General features: G+C 45.0%; 1 protein-coding gene across 1 annotated transcript in view; it reads left to right on the top strand.

Annotated features, from left to right (window-relative positions):
* Positions 1-396: 396 nt before the first annotated feature.
* CAPN14 (calpain 14) overlaps positions 397-17,472 on the top strand; it is a 36,747-nt gene continuing 19,671 nt past the window's right edge. Inside the window, exons 1-5 of the mRNA XM_032882029.1 lie at positions 397-415; positions 14,609-14,868; positions 16,140-16,209; positions 17,022-17,140; positions 17,277-17,413. Of these exons, the coding sequence (XP_032737920.1) occupies positions 14,644-14,868; positions 16,140-16,209; positions 17,022-17,140; positions 17,277-17,413 (551 nt within the window). The 5' untranslated portion in view covers positions 397-415; positions 14,609-14,643. The remainder of the gene's footprint in view (positions 416-14,608; positions 14,869-16,139; positions 16,210-17,021; positions 17,141-17,276; positions 17,414-17,472) is intronic.

The following is a 17,472-nucleotide window of genomic DNA, read 5'->3' as shown; positions in this document are numbered from 1 at the left end:
CTCCAAGAGCTATAGAAACCTGCTCGCCTGGACCCCTACTAGATTAGAGAAGAGGGGCTGTGAAGCCATAACCAGAAGGGAGGCTGTGAAGCCATAACCAGAAGGGAGGCTGATAGAAGAGGGTTCTTGCTTCTGCTTCCATGGAACTGCTTTCCACCCAAGATTTAGTGACCAATTCTGCCCCAAGACTCGCGAAATAGCTAGGTCCCAATTAAGTGTTTTGTTGTTGTTGTTGTTGTTGTTTGTGGGTTCTTGAAGTCTGTTTCAACAACTTTGCTTATTCACCTTTCTAGGATCAGTCTCCTTGCATCCTAATACCATGAAGGTGCTCCCTGCGCTGGACCTGCTTTCCAATTAGACAGTTACCAGGTGCTTCTGCCACCTTTCTAGGAATCCATCTGTGCTCTGTAGCCAGGTAATCATGGCTGTTTTAGACCATCTCTGATGCTGCCTGACTTCCTGGTGCTTAACCTAGTGTGTTTCTACAATTCTTTACCCTCCCAGACCTTTCTTCCCTGGATCCCTGATCTGCTTGGTTTCTGGGGCACCCCCAAGCCCTTCCCAAGTACAACAAATCTTGTCATTCAAGTTCACTCGGGTTATGAGCTAGAAATAAGTGTCCTTGAAATTCTGCTGAGTTCTCTGATAATTTAGGAAAACACTCTCTTATTGAAAACAAGTTTGTTTTTATTTCCAAACTTTGTAGTGAATTAATTTCTTTTTTTTTTTTTAAGACTTTATTTATTTATTTAACAGAGAGAGAGAGAGACAGTGAGAGAGTGAATACAAGCAGGGGAAGCGGGAGAGGGAGAAGCAGGCTTCCCACAAAGCAGGGAACTTGATGCGGGGCTTGATCCCAGGACGCTGGGATTATGACCTGAGCTGAAGGCAGATGCCTAATGACTGAATCACCCAGGTGCCCCTATAGTGAATTTCTTAAAGGATATTTTCCTATGACATTCTGAAAATATTTTGAATATAGAGAAATTAGTAACTTAAGCCTGAGAATTTACTGGAGTCTTGGAGAGGAATTAGCCCACAAATTCTCTTTTTATAACTTGGTTTTTGGAGAAATTTCTAATGCTTAAAAGTTATATATGGAAGCATTAATTTTTCCTTCCATTCTTCTGAACTTGATGGGGTCCTTTCTCCTACTCACAAATCAAATCCCTTCTCTTTACCTTATTTGATCCTAGTTTTGAAAACATGTAACCAACTGAACAAAAATCGAGCAAGAAAAACGTCAGAGAATAGTACAGCCTGTCAATTGATTTCGTGAAGCTTTGGAGCTGTCGTAACTACCCAGACTTTGAATTCTCATCTAGAGGGCTGCCAGCAATAACTTCGCCTGAACCATGATGTCTCATGATTTTCTTGTCTTACTCTTATATCTGCACGGAGGGGAATCGATGCAAGAAATGGTTAGAGCTTGTCCGTATGTATTTTAGTAGTTTTCCTCATTTATAGTTGTGTAAAAACATAATAGTTTTACTTGTTTTTTAAATGTGAGTTGAATTAAACAACAGAAGTGACCTGTGTGAGCATGAACAAACATTTGTGAGCTGTTACATTTACTGTACTTGGTGCCTTAACTTCATTCTCAACCAGACTTTTTCACTGCTTATTTCACTGCCTGAAATTCTGACAGTCAGGAATTTGTCTGGATAAGGAGCTCCCTATTTTTTTTTTTTTTAAATGAAAATCCTTACAGCAAGGTTAAGGAGGTGTGAGCTCTTCACACATTTATGAAAACTGGTTCCATCTGATTGTTTCCTGGTGGAGGAATGAGAGTTTTTCTTGGAGGAAAGGGAAGGAGCCACTTTGGAGAGAGAACTTAAGTTTGTGCAGGGCACTTGGAGAGTCCGTGGAGTGGGGTAAGAAGGTGCCAGAGAAAAACTTGTTTTCCTTTGAATGTTTGCTCTAGGCAGGTCCCAAGTAGAGTCATAGAATGCTCTAACAAAAGGCTGAGAGGTGGCGGAGTACCACTTCCTCATTTTATGTAACTCAGTTGCAGAGAGAGGAGGTGACTTGCCCAGCTTCAGAGTCAGCAGCAGAACTTGGATCTGAACCCACATTTCTTAACTCTCGTGTCAGCGCTCCTTCTCCAATATTCTGCTGCCTTCCAAAGTTAAGGAGGCACTCCTTTCCCCCTTGGATTTTCCGGTAGGACCCAGAACTTGGCAAGGGCTCAGGTCCTGCTGCTCCAGACCTTGCAGAAGCCACCAGAGCTCTCCTGGGAGAGTTTGGCACTCCTCAAGCCTTGTTTCCACTGGAAAATGAACTCTCAGTCCTAAATCACAAAGTGTTAACCCGCTTTTGGTTTACAACCTACTCCTGGGTCAAGGACTGCCCACGCTGTGCAAAGATAGAAGCACTCACCCCCAGGTGAGGAAGGGTCATCTGACTTCTGAATGACTGTAAGTCATAGCGCTCGTGTGAGAGGCCTGTGAGCCTCCCTGGCCTTGTTTCCTTCACCCCGAACAATAACTCACAGGAGGGTCCAAGGAGGAAATGGCCATTGGACCTCGCCCTCTTCCACACAGTTTGTGACAAGCCCAGTGATGACCTGACAAAAATAGCTCTGACGTAGAGTCAGTCCCAGCTCTGTACCAGGCGTGGAGCGGGAGACCCAAGGTTGAGAAGCAGCCCTGGCCAGAAGTTCCTGAAACAATGGCCAATATGAGAGAGAAAAGATCAGTGCCGGGGTGGGGGAATAATAGTGAAAAAGTTACACGTGACACGTAACTTATAGATCAGTCATAACAGCAGTCCTTTGTATACACTTAGATACCTGCAGTTTTTACAAAACATTTTCGTATTTCCGACCTGATGTATTAGTATTTTTTTAAAAGATTTTTTATTTACTTATTTGACAGAGACACACAGAGAAAGGGAACACGAGTAGGGGGAGCGGGACAGGGAGAAGCAGGCTTCCCACTGAGCAGGGAGCCCAATGAGGGGCTCGATCCCAGGACCCTGGAATCATGATCCAAGCCAAAGGCAGATGCTTAATGACTGAGCCACCCAGGCACCCTTGATGTATTATTAAGAAGGATGAATTATTGTGCTGATTTTTCAGAAGAGAACATTGATGTTTTCTTAACCAAACAGGGTCCTCTCTCGTCTTTTGATTTCTAAATCCACTACTCCCGCTCTCCTCACAACACCCTCAGACCAAAGAGTGTGAGGATGTTGGCCATTTAAACACCAGGTGGGCCAAGGATTCAAAGAGCTTTGAACTCAGGAGGAAAGCTTTGGACTTGACTTTGGATTCGGCAGAGAGACATGGTTTCTTGATGGATATGATGAAAAGTTTGTGGAATATGATGCATCCGGGACGGAGTTCCACTCTGCCGCTTACCAGCTATGGGTATCTTGGTGGGGTTACCACTCTCTGCCTCACTTTCATTTTTGTGAAATGGGGATAATAGTACCTCCTCACAGAGTTGTGGAGATTCACTGAGATGCTGCGTGAAGTGTACCAGCGTTGTACCGGGCATGGCACAGGGCGCAGTGTACGTTGGAATGTTGGCTACTGTCTTACTCTGCTCAGAATGCCATAAGAACAAAACATAGACTAGGGGACTCCAGCAACAGAAGTTTATTTTCTCCTGGTCCCAGTTCAAGGTCTGGCATGCTCAGTTTCTGGTGAGAGCTCTCCTCCTGGCATGTGGACAGTTGCCCTCTCACTGTAACTGCACATGGCCTTTTCTCTGTGCATGTGCGCACACACACATGCACACACACATGCACACACACACACAGAGACCAGTATCTCTGCTGCCTCTTCTTAGGAGCACACTGATCCCATAGGATACAGGTCAGTAAGACCTCACTTGTTTCCTCATTTAATACAAATACAGCTACGCCAAGGGGTTGGGGCTTCAACATGTCAGTTTCTGGGGAGACGCATACATTCAGTCATCACAGCTTTTACTATCATCATTATTTTCCTTATCCATACTTATAAAATGAGTGGGGTGATAGATAATTGCACAAAAAGATCAAGGTGTGAGAGGTTAGAGTCAGAGCAAAGGCCACTACAGAGAAGCCAGTAGGAAGGAAGAGGAAGACAAAGTTCCGGAAGTAAGGGACTTGTTCATTGCACTGGTGGTGTTAAGAACCTACTGGAAGCCAGGCCTCGTTCCATGTCCTGGAGACCCAAGGATTATGAGCGTGGAGTCAGGAGAATGAGAGCTCTGCACAAGCCGTGCGGGGAGCCTGAAAGGTCCTGGGAGAGCCAAGAACACCTACCAAAGAGCCAGCACGTGAGTGCCAGGGTGGAATGCAAGGAAACCACCAACAGAGGTCGTTTCTAGCCCTGCGTGGCCAAAGACAAGAAGACAAAATGGACCAAAATGGGGGATTCAGGAAGTAGGGTTGGGAAAGGAAAGGGAGATCTCCCGACAACACAGAGGAATCGCTGGGTTCCTTCTTAGCGGAGAACATCCTTCAGGGTGGCAAAGACCACAGAAGAATATAAACACTGCATTATTTCCTGTAATGAAATAATGTTCTAAGTCATATCTCCAGATACCTCCCTTATCTGGAAGTGGGAAGATGACTAACTCTCTCTGTCAAGGCATTACTGAAACAATGCTGGTTTTCTAAGAGAATAATTGGATTTATGCAATAGCATCACAAAGCCCTGGGTGCTCCCCTCCCTTCCAGGCAACACACAGTGGGGAGGAGCCGAGGCTGTAGGAGCCAGGAACCCAGACTCCCAGCCAAGCACCTGTGCTGAGAAAAGCTCATATAAAAGGTGGTCTCTGGCAGCTGGCTTCTGGTTGCACGGGGACTAGAGCCTGTCCATTTGCTTAAAGAAACAAGATCTTCAGTGCAGGTAAATTTCTTTAGCTTCAAGGGTGGGATCGGTTTACCCCAGAGCCCCTGTGGGCCGCTGGAGTGTTTGGGTTCAGATGATGAGAAAGAGATAGTTGCCTCTCCTGGTTTGAACATTGCAGGTCAGAGTGTATATGGAAAGAGCCCTGGAGTCTGGAGACCGGAATTTTGTTCTCAACTCTGCAGTCCCTAATTGGAGTGATTTTAAGGAACAGATTTCTGGCCCTTTGGCCTCAGTCTCATCATTAAAATCAGGGGTTCTTTGGGCCTAGGGGAGCTCTGAGTTTCCTCCAGCTTTGATTGTTATCAGTGGTTATTTTGTGGAGTGACTGATGTCCCTAGGTGCTGTCATTTCCCAGTGCTCAGGCCATTCCAGGGTTTTTCTGAGCCTTCTTGATTTTAGAAGGGGTCTGGAGGTAGCTGGTTCTTGTCTGGAGCCTTTTGTGGGATCCTGATGTTCTGGGAGGTAGGCTGTTCTCTGGGTGCTGATAGACGGTGAGGCTGTTTTGGCTTCTGTGAAATCAGATGAGAAAACACCAGTGATGATGCTCACATTCTGTTAGAGGCAAATCGTTCCTGAAGGAAACCAGAATACATCACCCCAAAATATGCCTCCTTGACATAAAAATTATTTTGAGCTGAAGGGACTTGAGAAGTGGTACACACAGAAAAAGTTCCCTCTTTTCTGCCTAAGGCAGGAAATAAATTCTCCTTTTATTGGAGACATACTCTTAATAGGCTCAGAGAAGGCACTAAAGGAATCTGCAAACAAACCTAGTGAAAATAACCCTTACCTTCCTTGTTCTTGTCCTAGTTAAGGAAACTCTTTTCTTAGTTACTGAAAATGAGGAATGCTTAGTTCTAGTTGAGCCTGGCCCAAATTACTTTGTCATGTCAATTACTCACAGATTATTGTTTCTTTGTCTAAAAGGTATGAAAGCCTCCAGCTCTGGCCACTTTGTGTCTTCCTCCCCTTATAAAGGCTCCCATGTAAAAATTCAATAAAATTTGTGTACTTTTCTCCTTTTAATCTGTCTTCGTCAGTTTAATTTTCGGACCCAACCAGGACCCTAAAAGGGTCTTTTTCCTCCCTTCATCTCTCACATAGTGGTTATCATTATGGCATCATTATGGTACTAGGGCTCATTTAGACTAAAACTCTGGAATTCACCATGTTTGGAGCCATTTGCTGGTCTCTGGACATGAGAAGTCCCTTACTGGGGCTCTGGATGATTCTGGAAGAAGGCAGGCTGCTCTCCGCTCAGCTCATAATCCTTTTTGTGGTTTGGGTGGGAGGGTAGCGTGGATATGGGTTAAACATTGTTGTTCCAGAAATGCCAGGTATAGTCTACAAGAGTTTAGGGCTGGAACAGTGATCCGAACCTTGAGCTGGTGAAGTAGACCTAAGTTTTTCGATTGGGGGTGCCTTTGACTTTTAGAATGAGGATTCTTAGACTGGTGGGTACCCATCATTATGTGGAGTGAGCACCTTGCCGTGAAGCGAAGAAGGCCCTCTCTAGAGTGGGAGCCTGGCCACTGGTCTGTGATTTCCTTGTGGCCAGAAACTAATTCATCCTATACTCCTATCATTAAGGGTGATGCCAGGCCCATGGGGAGGCACTCAATAAACCTTGTTTCCATGAGTTGAATCTACCACTTTTCAGTCTCCCTGTAAATCTCTCTCCTGACCATCAGAACAATCAATAGGAAGGAGTAGAATAGACTCATATATTAGTGGTATAATTGGCTTTGTGATAAATGTGTCCACTCCAAGGGTAACCAGTAAACTGATTTCTAACACATAGATTGGTTTTGCCTTTTTTTTTTTTTTTTTGGAAGTTACATAAATGTTGTCATAGGGTCTCTGTGCCTGGATTTTTTTCACTCTGTACTGGTGTTTGCAAATTTCATCCCCATTGTAGCACGTAGTTCCTGTTTGTTCGGTCTCAGTGCTGTATGGTATTCTGTCGTGTGAATGTAGCCCAATACCATTTATCCGTGTTCATGGGCATGCGGGTCGTTTCTCAGTCCAGGCCTCGTTTGAATAACGCTGTTATGAATACCGTTGTAATAGGTCTTTTGGGGCATAAATTTAAGCATTTCTGTTGGGTGATGCCCAAGGATTATTGTGTCATAGTCTGTATATATGTTTAGCTTTAATATTCATGGCCACGTTGTCTTCCTAAAAGATGTTTTTGATTAACGTACTGTCCCCAAAGTTTTGCCTTAGTTTCGAACTACACAGCTTGGTATTCTAGAATAGTGTAAATCATAACCTAATATGCAAAGCTATCACTCCTCAAGTCCAGGACTGAGTGTTCCAGGGGGCAGGGGGTGATCTTACCCAGCATCCTCCTACCCGGTTTACACACTTGAACAATGGGCAACGGAGTGCTAGGTCAGATTCAGGATTGTTCTTTCTGGGCAGCTCCTTTTAAAGTGATCTCTGCCTGTCACCAAAGATCGGAGACCCTTAGAATACCTTTTCTAAGGTGAAAACATCATGAGGTGACTCAGCTGTGAGGAGAAGATCAAATGTGCTAGAGGGGCAGAGAGGACTCTGGGGAGGAAGGGAAACCGGAGCTGAACTTTGAAGGATGGTTTTATTTGAAGCAGAGAGAGCAAGAAACACCTTGTATTTGTGTACCCATAAAAAGATAAGTTGGGATAGAGAAGAGATGTGTGATGTAGGTTGTTTACACAGAAAGGGACCCAAACACAAAGAGCCCGATTGTTGGGTTTGAGACCATGGGCTGTGTGGATCTGAGGGGAGTGCTGTGAAATTGGCCACTCAGAAGTAAATGCAGGACCAGTTGGAAGAAAAGCTACCTCTGTCTGACCAGGCAATGCAGCACTAGGTCTGTGACTCCTTTGAGATGCAAATACCCCTAAAAAAAAAAAAATAAAAGTACCTCCTCTAGATCTGTTTTAAAAACTGGTTCCTATTCAAATGTGTTTTGAAATGTCCAGAAGAGGGAAATAGTGAAAGGCTTAGTCCATTGAAGTGTGGGAGGCGGTGGAGAAATAAGAGAAGGGACTGACCTGAGGCTAGGGTTTGGTGATCTCCTGGGTGGGAGCTACAAGACCGGAAGCAGGCTTGAGGGAACAGAGTGACCCCACTGGGATTCTGGATGGGGGGCTCACCCTCATGAAGCTGAGCAGGCTGAGAGCCCATTGGACCTCCTCAGAAGTCTTATCTGTACACAGGAGTGCTGAGTGGGGTGACCACCAAATTCCTTTTGTCCTGATATTTGGTTCATACACAGTGAGTGACATCTTCCACACAGGCTCAGGGAATATTCCTAAGCCCAAGGAAAGTTATCTCTATGAGGGTGCCTGTAGTTCTACAAAGCCACAGATTTGTGGCTCTTCAGTGTCCCATGGAGTCAGATGACAGATGGGGCTGTTGGGAGTGAGTAGAGAGCTCCACAAAATTTTAATCTCTCCAAATATGTACGCAATCAGCCCATAGGAACCCTTAGCATTACCAGCTAAGGCAGGGCATTTCCTGCCCCTCCTCCCCACCCAGGCTACTCCCAAGGTGTATATTCCCCTTGGAGACTCTTTTCTCCTTGAAGGATGGTCTTGATTTTACTTTGTTCCCCAGGGTGCTTTGCCCTGGAAACTGCGTAATTCCCCCAGGAAAGTTACCTCCAAGCCAGCATGGATTAGAAGGGAAGGCTGTTAATGAGGCTCCTGAAAGCGAATCTCAACCGAAAACAATTCTGGGGAATGTGATCAGAACCACAGAAGAGCAGCCAAATGATTGTCAGCTCCCCAAAAATATTTCATAGCCTGTATCTCATTTCAGCTTAAATCAGGAGGGGTGGAGAGGGCAGGCTTTATCATTCTTTATGTTTTACAAATGAATAACCAACTATTTGTTCATTTAGTCAGCCTGTCAGCAAGCATTTGTCAGGTATCTGTTTATTCATGATGTATCGCCTGGCTCTGTGGATCTAGAAAAAAATATATACCATTCTTATCTTCTGTAGCTCATGGTTGGGCCGCATTCTTGTTTTCTCAAAGACAGATGTCTGCCCTAAGATAGGAGGGCTTGGCGTCTTCTGTTACAAACTATATCTAAATTAGACCTATCTAAATAGTAAAAACTTTCATGGTCCTTTCAAACCATTCATTTTGCTTTTGGGAGGAAAATTTCTTTTCTCCCAGCTTCTTCTGGCTCCCAGCTTCTTCTGGCTGATCTAAGAATTAAATTGACACGAAACAGATTGACAGGGGAAAATCAAATTTAATTATGTAAGCAAGAGAGCTTCCGTAAGAATAGGAGGCCCCCAGGCTGTCAGGCAATTGAAGTTTATATACCATTCAGAACTAAGAAAGGAGGCAGGGGTCTAGGTCTTGAGAGGAAAGGAACACGATCCACCCAAAGATGAAAAGGAGTAAAAGAGTAAACAAATGTTTGCTGGGCCCATAGCAACCATGGAAGATAGAGAAGAATTTTAACCAACAGACTTTTCTAGGTCCCATCCTCTCTACCACACCTAGCTCATATTGTACTATAGTTATCTATGGTAATAGTTCTTTTCCTGAAATAAGTCCTCTATCTAAACTTTCTTAGGCAATTAGGAGGCTAGCAAAAAAGAAAAACTTCTTGAGTCTTCTGCTTCTTAAAAATAAACAGCATAGGGGCACCTGGGAGGCTCAGTGGGTTAAAGCCTCTGCCTTCAGCTCAGGTCATGATCCCAGGGTCCTGGGATTGAGCCCCGAATCAGGCTCTCTGCTCGGTGGGGATCCCGCTTCCCTCCCACCTCCCCCACTCTCCCCCCACCCCTCCTGCCTCTCTGCCTACTTGTGATCTCTCTGTCAAATAAATAAATAAAATGTTAAAAAAAAATAAACAGCCTAAAATAATCCACATGCCACAAAGACACACTTCAGGGAGGAAAATTTTGCTCCCCTACTTTGCCAAATAACTTCCTCTTTTATAAACAGGTCATGAACTGTACATAGAGATGTGGGTTTTCCTATTCATAATCAGTAACCGCAAAACCACCTGAAACTTCCCAGGAATGTCTGATGTCATCACATCTGAAAAATGAATTAGAGACAAGACTTTAGCAGAGAGGAATGGCAGGCCACATCTTCAAGTCTTTTTGAGATATAAATGTAACCGTAAATGTTGAGTCTATAAAAAATTAATGAATCAATTAGAGATAAAATTCTGTTGCATTAACATAAATTCTTAACGATGGACCCACTTAATCACATTTTATTCTCTGAATTCCTGTTTGGAGCCTACCACTGGGTCTAGCATCGTGCCATAACATTTATGGGGGTTAGACTGTGATTTAAGCCAATTTGTCTGTAAAGGGCCAGCCAATAAATATTTCAGGCCTGTTGGCTGTATGATGTATTTTGCAACTACCCAATTCTGCTGTTGTAACGTATGTTGCAGAAATAGCCATAGACAGTACATAAACAGGTAGCATACCTGTGTTTCAATGAATTTATTTACAAAAACCAGCAATGGGCCAGATTTGGCCCATGGGCCATGGTTTGCCAACTCCTTCTTTAGACTAAAGTTTTTTCAAACTTTATCATTAGCTCTTTAAGTCCTGAGAGTTTACATGGTATGTGTCATCTCCATTTTACAGGTAAGGGGACCAGCTCAGAGAGGGTAAGGATCTTGCCCATAGTCACAGAGGTAGGAGGCGACAAACCCAGCCACTTCCTGGGTTTTCTAATTCCAAATCTAGTGCTCCTATGTCACAAAAGAAGTATAATCCCTGCCCAAGATAAATCAGGCAGGGCCAACAGTTAGTCTTGTTCTTTTGTTCCAGCTGTCCAGAGCCTGGAATTGATTATGTTTCCAATCCAATGCTTTTTATCATTCAGACAGACCACTGTGCAAGCAGCCTAGGTTTCTTTTCCAATTTTACTTCTGACAGCTTGGTGGGTTGTGGCAGGATGCCAGAGTTCTCTGGAAATCAATCATCCCTTAGGAGGATGCTACAGGTCCATAGCACCTGTGAATGAGAATGTAGTTCTTATTTCTTTTGTTGCCTTTCCAGAGACCCAACTCTATACTTATGTGTGTGTGTTTAGCATGAGTACAGTGTCTGGAGCATAGTAGGTGTTCAATGCACATGTGAATTAAACGCATATCAGGGCAGGGACTCAAGGCATGGAGTATTCAGGTGTCTCACCTGGTAATGTCCCTCAGTGTTCACCAGCCAGTTAGCACCAAAAGGCTTCATCTGGATTAAGAGCACCAGCGACACCCCTCACCATTATAGAGCTCCCCATCTTGCCCTAAAGTCTATAGAGAAGGCGAGTGGAGCCAATGTAGAAAAGTGAAATGGAGGCTCTGACTACTTCTTTGCGGAGTACAAATGAATCCTGACATGAAGAACATGATAGAGAAGTCCAACACCTTCTCGGGTGGCAAGGAAAGGATGCTCAGGCACAGGCTCTGTGCCTTTAGGCTGCACACTCGAATATCATGTGCCTCAATCAGCTTTTCCCTATTCATTTGCATAGTCTTCTGTTATGGGCCTGCTCCAACACTGTTTACTTACAGTAGTTAAAATGAGTTTCCAAATACAACCAAGATATACCTGGCCCTTTGCAGAGCACTATGGCAATCTGAGAAAGAGCCCATTTTGGCCACAGGTTGTAACATATAGTAGACATTTAAGACCTGCCAGCTACCCACATCTGGGTCTAGACTCTCCTTAAGGTGCCTTAGGAGTATTTATTTAAAGATAAGATGTGTATGTGTTTGGCCTCATTCTGCAATTTGGAGGGTGAAAGCGTCTTGTGATGGGCATTTAGGCCTCTGAGCCCGACAAGGCACCATGACTTGTCATAAGAAGCAATGTTTTCAGGCATGGAGAGGAATCTGAGTGTGATCCAGCCCTCGGGAGGGAGGGCCTGAGCCTGGGTCTGGTTCTGAAGCCAAGGGACCCACTATTATTGGTCACACCTCAAACTTTGAAGGATTGCTGTTCAGGCTTGAAAAAAAAAGTAAGATAGCCTCTGTGTGGCCTTGTGTTTGTTGACAGATGTAAATGTGGTTGGAAGAAGGAGTTAGGGCAGAGGAAGCATAATCTGATGGTCTATATCAGGAAGAATCTCAGGGGAAAATCCAAGGGCCCAGTAATAACGTTTGGATCCCTGTAACCCAAGGTAGGAGAGTACAGGGTCGTCCCCCAGGAAGTGTGAATACACTTGTGACAAATAAGAACAGCCGGGAATCAGACTGCCCTAACCTCAGAGAGAGGTAAGGGTGTGAGACAAACAGCATTCCACTGGTGTTAATCCTGTGGGGGAAGAAAAGGGTGTTAGGCAGAGGAGGTTTCCGTGTGTGAATCACTCGGAGCAGAGCCCACAATGGGATCCAAGAACAAGACCATTTCAGGAACTGATTGCTAGCGGTGCATGTTAAGCTGAATACAAAACTAAAGGTAAGTGTTTAGAACCTTATTTTATAGTAATTGATCAAATAATTTTATTTCTGTTGAATCTGAAAAAAAATTTTAAAGGAGGGCTTGTATTTTACGTATCCTTTTTGAATTTCATTTTAAAATAATTTATTAATTTATTTTAAAATAAATCTAGTAATTTATAAAATAAACTTATAAATATATATAAATATAAAATATATACTATATAAATATAAATTTTTAAAAAAATATGTATATATAAATTTATAAAATTAATTTATAAAATAAATTTAATATTTATTTTCATTAATTTCTGTGGCAAGCTGAAAAGAATACAGGTACTTCACTAGTGATAATTTGAGAAGAACCAACTAGAAGGTGATAGGGTGTCCTCGGGGGTAGATGGTAGAACAGTAGACAGTCAAGATGAGGGGAACTCAGTGAAGACTAGACACACAAGGAAGGTTTCCTGGTGGAGGGAATACAGTTGGAGTTTTGAGGATAGGCAGTATCTTGATGAATGAAGATCACTCATACAGCTGGGAGGGAGTACTCATACTTGGAGTAGGCTTGTTTGAAGGCTGCTTTTAGTGCATATACATTCTGTCCCAAGCACTGTACTGGCACAAATGGGAGCTGTTGACATGGAGGGCTGAGCATTGTTGTGGGAGTCAGGGCCCTGAGTTCTGGATAGGGTTCTGATGACTTTTCCCTGGGTAGCCCTGAGAAGTTTACTTGATCCCCACTAGGCTGGAAAACCCAGGAGGGCAGGGACTGTCTCTCATGAATGATGCTTAGCTCAAGCCTGACAGATGACAAATTCCCAATAAAATTTTTGGTGAGCCAATGGATGAATGGGTTTTGGTTTTAACACTTGAAAAATGAGAGGAGCAAGATAAGATTGGTGGTTTTCAAACCATAAAATGAGAAATCTTGCAAAGCTGCACTGAGGTCCAATCTGTAAACTCAAGCCTTTACCCTTGAGTTTCTGTAGGATTTCATTTGAAGAAGGAACTCCACTGCTAAAATAATTTTGGGGAAATACTGGATTTGATGATTACTAAGCCATATTCTAGCTCTGACATTTTCAGATTCTAAGTAGATAGGAATACAAATCATAGAGGCCATGAAATCACTGGCTTAATGAATCAACTACTGCACAAAAATAGACATAGGCGATATAAAGATATGCTAGAATATTGAGGTTGGTGGGGTCCAATCAGCTGGCAGAGCTCTCAGTGTGAAGGTTGTTGATGAGCTTCAGAAGAAGGATCCATTGATCTCCCAAAAGTGTATGTAAAATTTTCTAGGCCATTGAGTATCACTTGAGAGTGCTATGGTTGTATGTAACAGATGCGTAACACTGGCTAACATAGAGAGCACTGCCAAGTCTGGCCATTCTCATGGCTTAAGTAAGCAAATAGTTTGTCCTTTTCATGTAATAAGCCTGGAGGCAAGCCACCAAGTCTGGACCATTTGTTCAAGGCAGTCATCAAGATCCAGACTCCTTCTAGCATGTGGTTTTTTACCTAGTGGTCCCTCTCTAGCTGCTACATCTGCTTTCCCAGGATTGGGAAGGGGGGGAATTTGAAAGTAGGGCCAACTGGAAAAATTGGGAAAGTCGTAACTTTTCCAAAAGCCTCACCTGGTAGACTGCCACCTTCATCTCAATGGCCAACCCGTCCAGCAGGAAGCTCTGGGAAATCAGGTTTTATTGAGTGATCAAAACTGGGATCCTATTAATAAGGTGAAGAAGAGAACAGGTAGGTACAGACCTTTCAGTATTCACCATAATACATATGTCATTTTTTTTACATTGCCAAAAATATCTTTAAAGAAGGAGTTGATTTGAAGAATATGTAGAAGGAGGAAAGCTAGAGACATGGTTTTGCAGGGAAGACAGAGGAGGACATTAGAGCAAGTGGAAGGACGTGTGTGAGCTTGGGGGTGACAGCAGGAAGGCTCTGTCAGGGAGGACAGAAGGGGTAGCCACTGCTCCTTCCTTGTCTGGCACAGGGACCCTCAAGTCCAATGAACGAACTTTAGCTTCCTGCTACTCTCCTCCTTCCCTTGCCCCGCTAAGCAGAAGTGTCCTTGTGTCATTGGCATGGTCAGGGGCCCAGGACCCAGCCCTGAGGCTGAAGAGACCCCTCCTTTCCCTCAGGCCTTGGCTGTGGGAGCCCAGAACCCCCATCAGAACCCCAGCACTGGAACAAGTGCTTAAGAACCCCACTGTCTGGGATGAGAATCAGACAAGATGCTGCAGTCTGTCTCACCTCTCCATCCTCCTCCTCGCTGGGGGAATGGCACAGCATCAACAGGCAGGGAGTAAACTGAACATGGGCTCTCCATTCCAGGAGCAACAGAGACCATCCAGAAGACCGGCTCGACCATGTCTCTGTGGCTACCTTTCCGAGGCAGATGGAAGTTGGGGCGGAAGAACTCATTGCGGGGCTCCTCACAGCTCTCCAAGCAAGACTATGAGGCCCTGAGGGAAAGGTGCCTGATGGAAGGCCACCTCTTTGAAGATGACAGCTTTCCAGCCAGTCTGCGCTCGGTGGGCAGCGGGCCCCTGCTGCGGAAGCTGCCGCCTGGCCTACAATGGAAGAGGCCTCCGGTAAGGGAGGAGGGTGCTTCCCCACAGTACACACACATGTACACACAAACACACACAAACACACACACACACACACACACACACACACACACACGTCAGCCCAGACCTTCCGTGGGGAGTGTTCCGGATGCCATGTCTTACTCACTGCCATTGATCCCCAGGTGAAGGCAGTGGGTGAGCGCCCACATTCCCATTCTCCAGATGGAGAAAACCAGGGGTGGTGCTGAAAGGGATCTGAGATGTGATCTCCCTCAGCCCTTACCCAGAAATACGCTGGGCAGCCACAGCCAAAGTACTGTTGGGTCTCCTCCAAGATGGTGGGGCATCCTGAGCCACCACCAATGTCATCGACCAAGGAGACACATTCTCACATACTTTCACTCTTAACCCTTAAATCAGGCCCATGGAAGACATAAATTAAGAAGCTATTAATCACTTTACAACAATGTTCTTCACTTTCTAAAGTGCTTTGACAATTCTTTTAAAAGGCAACTTATTGTGTTCAAAGGCAATCCAGCCCCCACCAAACTTGAATTATACAATAATTTTCCTCAACATGGCTGGGGAACAAAGTGGAGTCAGGCTTGCCACAGATTCACCACCCTTCTGGGCACTGTTCAGCCTTCCCATCAAAGCGTATGGCCCCAGATTAAATCCCTTCTGTGTGCAAAATTCCCAAGTGGGCCTCCCAAACTAGATAGCAGCCAAGATTCTACTTTTCCCTGAAAATTCAGGAACTGCTGATTTAGCGTCTGTCACACCTGACCTTGGGTGAGCTGTGCCAATGCTGAACATGAGGGCTTTAGTCCTCACTGTGGAGCAGAGACCACCTGCCCCACTCCCACTGCCACCCCACCTGCATCTCAGCACAGAAAGGCAAAAAGGCCATTCTGTTGGGCGGTAGGGTAGGAAGGAGGAGGAGGAGGAGGAGAATAAGGACAATGGGCAGATCTCTAAGAAAAAATATGAACACCCTCTAAAAGACATACTTCCATTTTAACAGAAACTCCAGGCAAAGGCATTTTGGGTACCAGTGTTATTTCTCAGGATCCACACAGAGTTCTCCTGGACTCTGGCTTCCATGGGCTGCAAGAAGGAATGAGAAATGTGATGGGCTGAATCCATATGCCAGCTTGCCTGGGACAGCCCCGATTTCATATATATTCCATATCTGTGTCCCCATAAGTCCAATCTTGGGGTATGGGAAACTATGGTCACTGTAGCTCAAGGAGCTTCTTGGTCAAAAGGATAATTCTGTCTGTCCCCTGCAGGAGTTACACAGCAATCCCCAGTTCTATTCTGCCAATACCAAAAGGCTGGACCTGTGCCAGGGAGTGGTAGGTAAGTGTGTACAACCCCTGGACACGCAGACCTGGCAGCCATGAGCCTGACCCAGCCAAGGCAGAGTGGAGTGGGAAAGAGTGGATCTGAGAGGTCCCAATGGGGGAAATGGCCACCCTGACCTCCACCTTGAAGTCCGTGTCCTTCACCAGGAAAATGATAATAACTGGTCCTGTGAGGGTACATGGGAATGCCAAAACTTTCCCCTAGGACAATCCTCATTACTAGTTTACAGGTCTGGGTTTTGTCTTGGGAGAATGTGCTTCCCTCTGTTCTAGTCCCCATAATGAGTCCTTTTTGGCACACCAGTCACTAGATGCCCCATCTAGAGTCCAAGCAAGCCTATCCTCATCCTGACTTTCTTTTTGGGGGGACTAGGAAAAACCCGTGTCCACAAAGGAAGGCACAAATGTAGCGATACCTGTTTCACAGATGGGGATAATGGAGTGTGGAAGGGTTGAGATCTTTCCAGAAGAGCATAAATCAGTTACAGAAGCAGGACTTTAGAAAAGTTTGGTTGTGTTTGGGTCCAAGTTCCTGAGGATGTGGCCTTCAGGAAGCTGGTCCAGGAATGTGGTTCAGTTCTTGGTGTCAAGTTGAGATTCCTGCCAGTGCTCTTCCCCACCTTCTGCTCACTCAACTGTTTTCCTCCTCGGTATGTCTTTCCCTTCTGCTAAACTGGGCTACAAGCCCAGGGAGAAAAGCAGCTGGGACTAGGCATTTCTTGCATGTAATGTCTTGAGTAGATAGATGCAAACACCTGTAGAATGTAGGAAGTACACCGTGCAGATGCCGTGTGCGCTCTGGCTTAGGAGACTGCTGGTTCTTGGCTGCTTTGCAAGCTCTGACTTTGCACCAGGACATCTTGAGCCGTGTTGTTCCCCTGAATCAGAATTTCACTGAGAAGTATGCTGGCATCTTCCAGTTCTGGGTGAGTAACTTGCTGGTGCCCCAGCCTGGAGGAAGCCTTAGGAAAGAGGGGTCTCGGGAGAGTCGTGTCTTTGCCCCCTGGGCTGACCATTTTCCACAGCAGTCTTCACACACTGGTGGGCACTTTCTCCTTCCAGTTCTGGCACTTTGGGAAGTGGGTGCCTGTGGTGATAGATGACCGACTCCCTGTGAATGCAGCTGGCCAGCTGGTGTTTGTCTCTTCTACCTACAAAAACTTGTTCTGGGGAGCTCTTCTGGAAAAGGCTTATGCCAAGTAAGACAACCACCAGAAATCTTTTCCCTTCCCTTTCCCTTTCCCTTTTCCTTTTCCTT

This window comes from Lontra canadensis, unplaced genomic scaffold (genome assembly GCF_010015895.1).
Source record: "Lontra canadensis isolate GAN:19392208 unplaced genomic scaffold, GSC_riverotter_1.0 scaffold78, whole genome shotgun sequence".
In the NCBI taxonomy this organism is placed as follows: Eukaryota; Metazoa; Chordata; class Mammalia; order Carnivora; family Mustelidae; genus Lontra; species Lontra canadensis.
Note: the sequence above shows the minus strand (reverse complement) of the source record. Positions and strands in the feature narration are given on the sequence as shown.